At 37.1% G+C, this 11,999-nt stretch overlaps 1 protein-coding gene across 1 annotated transcript; it reads right to left on the bottom strand.

Moving 5' to 3' along the window:
* Positions 1 to 1,822: 1,822 nt before the first annotated feature.
* On the bottom strand, positions 1,823 to 11,999 carry LOC110453406 (cathepsin Z-like). Its single transcript, XM_021502334.1, has 7 exons — positions 11,762 to 11,999; positions 10,439 to 10,557; positions 9,898 to 10,122; positions 7,936 to 8,086; positions 5,861 to 5,936; positions 3,693 to 3,785; positions 1,823 to 2,593 (listed from the first exon to the last, which is right to left on the bottom strand). The coding sequence occupies exons 1-7, from the start codon at positions 11,911 to 11,913 to the stop codon at positions 2,465 to 2,467; spliced, it is 945 nt and encodes a 314-aa protein (XP_021358009.1). The 5' UTR covers positions 11,914 to 11,999; the 3' UTR covers positions 1,823 to 2,464.

Here is an 11,999-nt window from a genome sequence, read left to right as displayed (position 1 = left end):
AGTATGCCAATCATTATAGTCATATCAAATGGAGACGGTATCCAATCATTATAGACATATCAAATGGAGACGGTACCCAATCACTATAGTCATATCAAATGGAGACGGTATCTAATCATTATAGTCATATCAAATGGAGACCGTATCCAATCATTATAGTCATATCAAATTGAGACGGTATCCAATCATTATAGTCATGTCAAATGGAGACGGTATCCAATCATGATAGGCATATCAAATGGAGACGGTATCCAATCATGATAGGCATATCAAATGGAGACGGTATCCAATAATTATAGTCATTTCAAATGGAGACGGTACCCAATCACTATAGCCATATCAAATGGAGACGGTATCCAATCATTATAGTCATATCAAATGGAGACGGTATCCAATCATAGAGACCAGATATATTATACACACAGTAATTATTATGTTGAAACTACAGCCAAATAGCCATTATGTATGGCAATATTTGTATACATGTATAACAGTTGTGCTATTATTGGGTGGTCTGTGGTAACACTTGCCTTTCACCAAGGTGGCCGAGGTTCGATTCCCAGATCGGATGTAAAAAGGTATGGGGTCACCTGCTTGACCATGTGGGTTTTTTTCTGGGTACTCTGGTTTCCTCCCACATTAAGACCCCCCCAAATGCTTACATCAAGGCCAACAAGGGTAACATAAGTTAGACAACTTATTATATAATCCTTGCAAAATTCATGAAGTTTCTATTTAATCATAACTATAATGGACGATTACAGATTTAATTGATCTTACACAGTCGAGTAGTCTTTGTATGGTCAGGAATGTTTCCCGATACATTGTACGTAAAAAAACAAATAACACTATAGTCAGTGTTTGTAGAGTAGGTTGACATCAAGTTGCACAATTACAATACACGTTACAACCCAATTCTAGCATACTCTTCCCCCTTATTTTGTTGCATGGGATTTACAAGATGAAAAAAGGTGAGTATTACTATCTGAAAAAGCTGTCTCCCTATAGCTATCTCAACAAATAGATAGCATGGGTAGATTGAAAGGATGTTCCAAGGGGTCGTGAGTGATCTTCCAGGACTTAATGGTGTATAGAAACCATGCCGATCAGTGTTCAAGGGGAGATAACTCATCTCTTTCCTCCATACATGTAGTTTGTGTAGTATGCTGTTTTATCAAGTAACGAGAGAAGAACGTATGTGATATCTGTCTTATTCTTGTCGCAACTTCAAATATCCATTGCAGTTTATGATATGTATGGAAATGTTGATTTGATGTGAAACAAGGGATGTACACAAAGCCATTAAGAAGCCAGACACCTTATTGATTTGCACATATCAAATGGCTTGCTGTTATATATCTAAAACCAAATTTGAATTTTGTAGAAACTGTTTCGTTAATATCTCAAAAATATAGCCTACCTGTAGGAGTCAAAATACACAGTGAATTTATGAAACATTTCTGACAGCAGAAACTGATCAAAGTTTATCATTTCTTCAACCCTTCACAGGTGTGTCTCCCGTTTTAGCCAGGAAAGATCAGCTTGTCACCCCCTAGGGGGAGATAGCCTCGTGTCAATCAGCATGTGTTCAATTGTGACGTCATTAAAATGTGTCATCGGTAATTGTGACGTCATCAAAAGAGGATGACGATATGCATACCCCACATGTGTTTTTGTTTACAAACATGGCAGACTGCTGTCGGTGGAGTTGTGACTGAAATAATAGGATGGGAGAACAATAATCATCCCCTACCTTGAGGGTGTAACAGAGTAATCACCAACCCCTGGGGTGATTTTTTTGGTTGTCTAACTCGAGGCAAGACAACCAAAAAACATTACCCTTCGGGTTGGAGATTTCCCTGTCACACCCTCAAGGTAGGGGAAGATTCTATTAATCTACAAGGTAAGGAAAAATTCCTTTCAATAATAATTTTATAACGTAACTGACATTGACCGTTATTCATTTAAACATGATATCACCCACTCTTCATGTATACTATTTACTAAACTGCACACATATCACATAGCGTTGCTCAGTAATGAGCACCTTCAATATTGCAACAGATTACAGTATACATGTAAATGCAATACAAATTGGAATGACTACAAAAAATCACAGATCTCTTTATCTCATCCAGACCCCTTAATATATATCTTTAACAATGACTGCATCAAACATTATGCAAGATTTGCTACAAACAGCTAGAAATTAAAATACAAATAGTTTGCATAGATGCCTGCTGTGGCTTGCTTTCTTACATTCAATTACAAATTTAGTGTAACAATAAAAATAAGTTGGCATTACGTTAAAAAATATGCAGGAATACTTAAGCCAGCATTTTGTTATATGTACACAAAGGTTTAAATTGCAGACTTCAGTTTTTTTATTGTCTTTGAAGCTTCATACACAAGGTGTAATCAGGTTTAATATAATGGGTGTTTGTTTGAAGTTTCGCTTTCATCATTATGGTAAGTAGCTTTTTGGGACAATGACATCACCAAAGCTACAGCGTGACTCTATAGCCAGGTTGTATTCGTCCCCTTTGCCGTTCATGTATCTACTGGTGACAATACGGAACCAGCCATGCTCCCCCTGCAAGAAAAACACATTTTGTTTTTATTTATCCATTTGTTTTTAATGAAGAGAATTATTCTGTGCTAGCATTTAAATTTATTGTCAAACATTCTCATATGTAGGTAGCTAGCTGTACCAATGAAACACAATGAATAGCAAGACAGAGAAGGTATGGCTAAATGAGATCTATACTACATTTATTCATATCTAGTCCCTGTAAATTAAGAAGCTAAATTACTCAGTGTATATCCAAGCCCCATTCCTGCATGCTTACAGGTATATGTGCAAATTTCATCGAGTCACTGCTATGTAAAACAATGTTCTTATTAGACAGTGACCAATTAAAGCTGGCAGAATGTCAGAGAAACTGTCTGGATGAGAACATCGTTTTTACAAAGCATATAAAAAAGACTCGATGAACCTTTTCAGTGATATGCTTACAGGAAGTATTGCTAAGTGATACACGGTGTACATCCACATCAAATCTCTACATGGGAAGAGCAAGTGTGGCTAAGTGAGATATGTACATCATGTATAATTTTTACATGTTTAAAGGAAGTGTGGCTAAATAAGATATGTACATCATGTATAATTTTTACATGTTTATAGGAAGTTTGGCTAAATAACATACCAAATACATTAACATCTAACCTCTACATGCTTACAGTTAGAGGAAATTAAAGATGGCTAATTGAAGCAATAATTGATGGATTTTTTATCTCTTAATGTGTTAAGGAAGTGTGGCTAAGTGATATGCTATGTACATCAATGTTTAATCTCTACATGTTTATGATTATGACGAGGAATTGTGGCTAAAGTTAAACACATTGTATATGCATGTGTAATTCCTACAAGTGTAGAAGTGTTGCTAAGTAAAATGCCACATACATCAACATTTGATCTATACATATTTAGAGAAAGTGTGGCTAATTGATGCAATATGTGCATAATGTCTAATCGCTACATGTTTGGAGATGTATTTATAGCTAAGTAATAAGACACATACATCAAAGACTAATCTCTACTAGTTTAGAGAGTTTGGCTAAGTCAGATGCTTCATTCGTCCATGTCTATCTCTACTAGTTTAGAGAGTTTGGCTAGATGAGATGCTACTTACCCATGGCTCCCCCCAGGAGTTCCTCACTATCCAGAACTCGGTGTTGGTGGCCTCGTCTACTCCCCATCCTGCTACAGATATGATGTGGTTCACCTGTCGTATTAACATAAACATCACTGTCAAAATATGTCACTTACTCATAACACACTACAGCAAAGAACTGGTGGGTATCAATCAAATTAATCTGAGGATATTTATCAGAAATTAACACCTTTTTTGTATAGATGTTTACCATATGCACCACTAACTCTGACAAGAGGCCCAGAAGTCCAGTGTATCACCTGGATACTTAACTCATTCACCCCTGAAGACACATTTTAACTCTTCCAGTGCAAAGGTTGGAATAGTCCAATATAAAATTTCAGGGGTGAATGAGTTAAGCGATTATGGCCAAAAATTCAACAATCCTATAAAAGTCCATCACAAAATTCTAACGGGGAACATTACAAAATAAACAGCAACAGTCACTCGATGTCCAAGCTTTCAGGCCTAGTCAGCTGGCATTCATCAGGGATTAAATGGTCCTCACCCTTGTGTCTGCATCCATAGTGGATCACAGAAATATGTCAATACTCTATTAACCAGTATGAATAACAAATATAATCTCAGGGTTAGAACCAGTCCTCAGAGCCAATTATGGTAGCATGTATCTGTATCCAAATCCTATATTGTTTCTTATAGGAGGGGGATCTTAAATGTTTCCATTCTTTAACCCAGCTGGGACTATTTGCAAGTCCCCATGGCTACTTCTGGTAGCATGACTGTGTTAATCTCTTCACGTTCATGTCCAGCAATGCCATATGTCTGATTATGGGGAGCGGTTCTTAACCATTTCCCTGTTTTGACCCAGGGATTTAAGTTTCCAGGGGTGGGGCTGACCCAGAAGTCAATTCTGTTAGCATATCTGTTATCTGTATAAGATTGTTCACGCCCAGCAATTGTATAATTATTTGATAAAGGCGTTGGATCTCAGCTGGTTCAAAATATTGTTCACCAACTGTGGGGTCAATCCTGGTGTATTTGTCTCTTTATGCTCAACTTTTAACTAAATAGGCATAGGGCGGGGATTTAAATGGTTTCCATGCTATGACCCTGGGGCTTAGTCCCTAGGGTCAATTCTAATATGGTTTTGTTTGTCTCTCTATGCCCAGAAAGGGTTAAATGGTTTAGGGACAGGGATCACAACCATATACAAGTTGTGTCCCATGGACTATATGTCTTCAAGCTAAGGATGAAGAAAGACTCTGGGACCATCTTTGGAACATAACTTTATTTATCTCTTTGTACTCATCAATTGCATACATGTTTATAGTGGGGGGTTCTCAAATATTGACCAAGGAAGTAAGGCGTGGGGGTTCATCAAAAAGGGTAAATTCAAATGTCATGATTGTTTTCGTCTCCTAATGCATATATAGTTATGATAAGGGAATATCAATCATTTCAAGGTATGACCCAGGGACTATATCTTCAGGGGTGGGGCCAGACCCCTGAGCTAACCTGGTAGCATATGAGTATTCAAGTCTTTATACTCAGCAATAGTATATGTGGTTATAGGGTGGGGATCTCAACCATTTCCAAGTTATAAACTCATTTTTGGTCTCACCCCTCAGCCCTACAGATGAGCCCTAAGGCTTCAATTAAGGAACAGCTTTTAATTCCCCACCAGCACTTGAAGACATTTTTCTCAATTTGTACAATTTGGGATCTCCACTACACCTAAGAATGCTTCTGACTAGTCAATGTTGGTTAATTTCCAACCCACATTTCAGAAAAAGTATGATTGAAGAAATAAAGTGTTGATGACAGACATATAACGGACACCACAGTATGACATACGCTCAGCATGGTCCTTCAAGCCATGCGAGCTAAAAATTGAAAACATTCAGAATTTCATCAAATTATGATTTTGTCTGCAAAGTACCATTTAAAAGACTATTATGATTTTGTCTGCAACGTACCATTTAAAAGACTAAAACATCCTTATTTATGAAAGATTATTCTATTTTAGGTGTTCCTGTTGCATTATCATCTGAAAACAATTTTTTTTTGGTATTTTTTGTGAGATTTGGAATTTTTGGAGGTTTTTGGAAATGATAGCATTATTTTCCCTTGAGAATTGGGCAAAATTTCAGCCCCAAAATGGCTGCAGAAAAAACTCTTACACTCACCATTGGCAATAAATGCTTTTCCTTGAAAATACCACCTGTGTAGGCCTCTAAGGTATCAGTTGCCATAACACCACAGCTGAAACAGAGCAAAGGCATAACATTATATTGTATAACACTCTCTTGTTCAGGATATTAATTTCATCATCGTCTATAGACAAAATTAGCTGTATAAGTCTCTATTTCAAGGAAATCAGTTTCTCAGTTCAGTTCATAACTTACATGTACATTTTATAAATACTATATCCCTCTGTGTCATTACCTACATGTACATTTTATAAATTCTTTATCCCTCTGTCTCATAACTTACATGTACATTTCATAAATTCTTTATCCCTCAGCTGTCTCATAATTTACAATTATATAACCTATATATCTGTGTCCCCCTCTGTCTGTATCTCTCTGCGTTCTCCGAACAATGATCTGTCTGTCTGTCTGTCTGTCTGTCCATTATATAACTACTGTACACTACATTAATAAACTATGTATCTGTCTGTCTTTCTTCTCTCTCTCTCAGTCACTTTCTTCTCTCTCTCAGTCACTTTCTTCTCTCTCTCTCTCTGTCACTCTCTTCTCTCTCTCAGTCACTTTCTGCTCTCTCTCAGTCACTCTCTTCTCTCTCTCAGTCACTTTCTTCTCTCTCTCTCAGTCACTCTCTTCTCTCTCTCTCAGTCACTTTCTTCTCTCTTTCTCAGTCACTTTCTTCTCTTCCTCTCAGTCACTTTATTTTCTCTCAGTCACTTTCTTTTCTCTCTCAGTCACTTTCTTCTCTCTCTGTCACTTTCTTCTCTCTCTCTCTGTCACTCTCTTCTCTCTCTCAGTCACTTTCTTCTTTCTCTCAGTCACTCTCTTCTCTCTGTCACTTTCTTCTCTCTCTCTCAGTCACTCTCTTCTCTCTCTCAATCACTCTCTTCTCTCTCTGTCACTTTCTTCTCTCTCTCTCAGTCACTTTCTTCTCTCTCTCAGTCACTCTCTTCTCTCTCTGTCACTTTCTTCTCTTCCTCTTAGTCACTTTCTTCTCTCTCTCAGTCACTCTCTTCTCTCTCTCAGTCACTTTCTTCTCTCCTTCTCAGTCATTCTCTTCTTTCTCTCAGTCACTTTCTTCTCTCTTTCTCAGTCACTTTCTTCTCTCTCTCTCAGTCACTTTCTTTTCTCTCAGTCACTTTCTTTTCTCTCTTAGTGACTTTCTTCTCTCTCTCTCTCTCTCTCTGTCACTCTCTTCTCTCTCTCTCTCTCTCTCTCACTCTCTTCTCTCTCTCTCAGTCACTTTCTTCTCTCTCTCTCTCTCAGTCACTCTCTTCTCTCTCTCTCTCTGTCACTCTCTTCTCTCTCTCTCAGTCACTTTCTTCTCTTTCTCAGTCACTTTCTTCTCTCTCTCTCAGTCACTCTCTTCTCTTTCTCAGTCACTCTCTTCTCTTCTCTCTCTCAGTCACTTTCTTCTCTCTCTCAGTCACTCTCTTCTCTCTCTCAGTCACTTTCTTCTCTCTCTCTCAGTCACTTTTATACTTCCAGTGTAAAAGTAATCAAATCAGTAGCAAACTAACCATTAAAGTAATATATTGGAGACTTCTGCTCACAAATTTTAAACTTTTAACACCTTTGAGATCCTGTATAAACTGCATAAGACCGAATGTGATTGTGAAGAGAGGGAACACGAAGCAAGAAATTTAATATGAAATTGAAAAACATTGGATCTAAACAATCAGACAAATATTTTTTACATGTATTTATTCTCTGTAGTTTCCATGTTAAATGTGCTATTGTTACCGCAGGCCATTTCAATCTTCCCATACCTTGGTAATTGTTTTACTTCAATTTATTAGATGAAATTTTCAATGCTTTCATTTTCATAATGATTGGACCTTGATTACAATTTAAAACAGAGAGAAATAAGACTTATAACAGTCTGGGTTGATAGAAGGAATATCAGAAGTGTCATATACAAGGGGGGAAATTTGGACTTTGCTGTAAGTTTGACACATCAAGAGATATGGAAGTTTAACTGTATCATAATTTGCTTACCTCATAATTTGTGTTTCAGTATTATGCTTACAAGTACATACAAGGTATATACTTACCTTATGGGTCCATTTTGGTAAATCTCTGCCATCATTTTGTCCCTGCCTATAACAGAACCATAGTCCCCCACTCTCCATAGAGTGTAGTTCTTTAGCTGACTACATTGTCCAAAGGTTGTGCATGTCCCGCAGGCATTGAATGTATTACATTCTTTAAATATACAAAAACAAACAAATACATCAAATAAATGAAAATAAACAAGGATTCCTTTTCACTTCTCAAAGGCAATCCACATCAATGCAAGCTCTCTGTAATTATTTGTTCTTCAGTTGAGTTGGTATAAACAAAATTATATATATGGAATTTGCTTATGACCCTGCAAGACTTTTGATGGGCCATGAGCAAATTCAATAAGTTTTTTGTTGTCTATATTGTGTAATATGCATCATACTATTTTTTCTCTTGTTTGTCAATATTGTATACATATTAAATTATAGCTTAGTATCTATGTAATAGTTTGTCTAATTGGATGATATTGATCACATGACATGGAAAAATAATATTGCATTGCCCTATAATGCACTTAAGTTTTCCCAGTCATATATATATCTTCTCCCTTATTTGTAGCCTCTAAAAAAATGGGCAAGAGGCATCACACCTGAGTTCTAAGTGACTGAAGCAGACGACAACAATGGTGCATCAATCTAATCATCTTTACTCTGTTGTCTTATTTTTTCCATTTCAGTATTATGAAATCTTTATTGCCCTTTTTTATAAGGAAAGATAAAAAAGGTGAAACTAATCATGTTTCACTTCAGCTCGGGGAAACACCAGGAATCAAGCATGTTTCCTTATGTAGCAAAACTAGATTAATTAGAAGAAAGTACCTCTGGAGTTCTGAGGGTTCTGGGTTCAAACCTCGGTCTGGCCATGAATTTTATCACTCCTGTTACATTTGGCACCCAACAAAAAATACCCACAGAAGGTAGTATAGGGTCTTGTGTGTCTTCGGGGTAGAAGACGTTGTTAAAGGAGGGAGGAATGTAGCAGAACTGAGCTGGGTCGATCATCAAGGACCACGTAGCTCAGTTGATAGAATGTCTGTCTAGAGTTTGGAGGGTCGCGGGTTCGAACCCTGTCTGGCCGTGAATGTTTCTGCTCCTGTTACACTTATATTACAAAAAGGTCAACAAATGTATTACATAAGTGTGACATGTGTCATACCTAAGTTTTAGCCTACAGTACTGGTTGATATTGTTTAATATACATGTCATAACTAAGTTTTGGGCCTCTTGGAGAATACATTCTTTCAAAGCCAGCCTTAAGCTTGCTTGTAATCTTACAATTCTTCAGCCTTGTAAGATATAGTTATCCTATAATGGAAAGCCGTGTAAAATAGAACTATCTACCATGGGCATGACATCACAATGCAAAGACAATGGGATGATGTCAATCATGATGTCATGCAGCATCACATTTGACGTCATTTTAATCTTTTTCGAAGAATCTATGTTGACATGCGCTCTTTCGATTGGTAAAGATAACTCTTCAGTATTAAAACAGTTGATACTTTGCCACAAAATTGTCGCTACACAAGTTGGTCAAACAAACTATTAAGCAATGAAAGAAATCAATCATAGGTACAATGTAATCTTGTAATAAAGCAATGTATCCTATATACTTGGGTACACTCTTAATTCTCTCTGCGCCAGAAGGCCATAAAGCCTCAACACTGACTTGGGTACACATGCACAGTTTGTGTTAATAATTTTGACAAGCCTCTGGCTTTTACACCAAATTCTGTACAATGGGGTGGGACATTTTATCCTAAATGTATAAATGTGAAAAGTCATATAGTATATGACATGAGTTTAGCTAGAGTTTCCTCCGGCTCCGACACCAAAATTCCACAATTTTAATATAGTAGTGCACTCTGGCCCCACACCAGACATCTACCTGTCAAAATGTATATATATTTTTTATATGTCTGTGGTCAGGTCCAGAAGAAACATGAGTCATACCTTGATTTTTCGCTTGGTAGTTGTTGCATGTCTCATCTGGGATGCCATGCTTGTTGGCGTAGGCGTACACTGGCAGGTCATCACCCCCGTCACATGAGCCAGCACCAGCACAGTCAATAACATGTTGTACGGAGAGATAAGAGGACGGCCAGGCTCCCTTCCGTTTTATGTTAATACGATCAGCAATGGCACTTGTAGATCCCATACCCCAGCAAGAACCACAATCTACCAATGACGATCAATTAATGCATTTTATAGTAGATAGCTTACAGCAATTCAAGGCTAATGTTCCATCGTCTGGTACCAAACATCATATATATAGTATTTACTTGTCCAATGGGACAGTCACAATGTATATGATTTTGTACATACTTTAGTAAAGAGATTAATATGAAATAGTACATATTATTTGTCTGATTATATATAACCATAGTACTAGCTTATCAACAAATTTCTGCCTGGCTGTACATTTTCCCATCCTGTTACAAATGTTACCCCCTGCTCATATCATATGAAATGATATATACATATAATTACTTACATTGAGGAATATGCTGATTACGAGTCGTACTACAGAAGTTGGTGCCATTTATATTACGCCAGTCCCAGGCCTTAGGCAGGTCATTCATGTCTAGGTACTCATGGGGTCTGGGATATGTCCTAGAAGTAAAACAAAAACAGACTTTGAATTATTGCTAATTAAGCATCAGCTCAAATTCATCCTTATTTATGAATACAATTCACAGCTAAATGTACATGTACTATACAGTTTGATGACTTTTAGAACAAGTTAATCACTGTTGTTGTCTTCAACTTCATTAAATGATTACAACAATGACTTCCCAAACTGTTGTCGGTCACCAAGAAATGATAAGGGCCTGGATTTTCAAAATCAAGTGTGAGTTTCATTCAGACCGAAGTAACTGATATATCAAAAATAATGTTGTTCTGATTTATCGATTTAGTCGACGTCTGGTTGTTTGTTTCTGAAAATCCGTTAATCAATCCTTGTTTTCCATGATCGATTATAGTTTGACTAATTTAAGTATATAACAAAAAAATAACTCGGATAGTTGTTGGTTTTACCACAGACCGCGAGCTGGTCCACCTGGCAACCAATCAGAACTTGTGTTTTAATGGAAATGCTGCATTGCTCAGTCTCAGGACATTCCGGAGATTAAACTCTATGATCATCTAGGGGCTACTGAATCAAACGTTTGGAAGGTATTGTTCCTCCTTAGCTGGATATAAATAAAACGTGTGGGCTATCTTACAAATAAATCTAATTCCGTGGTTTGACGGAGTGTCATCAGGTGAATGCCAATCCATCACAGGATTTCTGAATACGAGATGCAGCTGTCACAACATATTTAATGGACATTGCAAACATCATCAATTTCATTTCCAAATACCAATTTTTCAATAAATATAAAGTTCTATCAACAAACGTATTGTTTTTGTATGAATGTTGTGCGTTATTAGCGAAATTCTCCAACGTCGGGTTTTCCCCGGAAACGAAAGTGAAAGTAGATTTCGGAAAAAAAAAATGATTGAATTTAAGTTCAATTTGATCGATCATTAATATATCATCAGTCACTATTATTGGAAGTGATGACCGAGTATAAATTTACAAGTTATTCCCAACACTAATCAAAAAGTTTATCATGGAGCGGAGATCAACTTAAGCTTTCTCCGCCGCATCATTTTTCAACATAGTTAGTTTTTTCAGACCCCGGACAACATGGACAAATCCCATTTTACTATTAGGCGGAAGACATATGAATATAGGAGTCACTGTACGTGACGCCCACTTTTATATACTTGTGACATAACATCATATGATCATGACTTGGCTGGTATTTACCTTACTGGTAGTATCCCCTTTCTGAACGAGTCATCAAGGCAAGCTGGTTTTCTGTTGAATGAGACCCTTTTGTTTGAGTTGAACTCAAACTCATAGACTTTCGCACCAACAGCCGTAACGAGAATGAACACAGTTACAAAAGGGAGGCCCATCTTGTTTGATGACAACTTCTGTTATGTTTTCGTAATGATCACGAGACGCCAATAAACATCGCTTACAACACTGAAAAGCTACGGTC

This window comes from Mizuhopecten yessoensis, unplaced genomic scaffold (assembly GCF_002113885.1).
Source record: "Mizuhopecten yessoensis strain PY_sf001 unplaced genomic scaffold, ASM211388v2 scaffold7283, whole genome shotgun sequence".
Lineage (NCBI taxonomy): Eukaryota > Metazoa > Mollusca > Bivalvia > Pectinida > Pectinidae > Mizuhopecten > Mizuhopecten yessoensis.
This window is presented reverse-complemented; position numbering and strand designations above follow the sequence as displayed.

What these genes read in the sequence shown, in the direction of transcription:
- LOC110453406 (XM_021502334.1), bottom strand. Translation starts at nt 11,913, where the DNA reads ATGGGCCTCCCTTTTGTAACTGTGTTCATTCTCGTTACGGCTGTTGGT. An exon ending in TAATCAGCATATTCCTCAAT is followed by an intron (nt 10,123 to 10,438) that starts GTAAGTAATTAT and finishes CGTCATTGGTAG; the next exon opens with ATTGTGGTTCTTGCTGGGGT. An exon ending in ACTCCTGGGGGGAGCCATGG is followed by an intron (nt 2,594 to 3,692) that starts GTAAGTAGCATC and finishes TTTTTCTTGCAG; the next exon opens with GGGGAGCATGGCTGGTTCCG.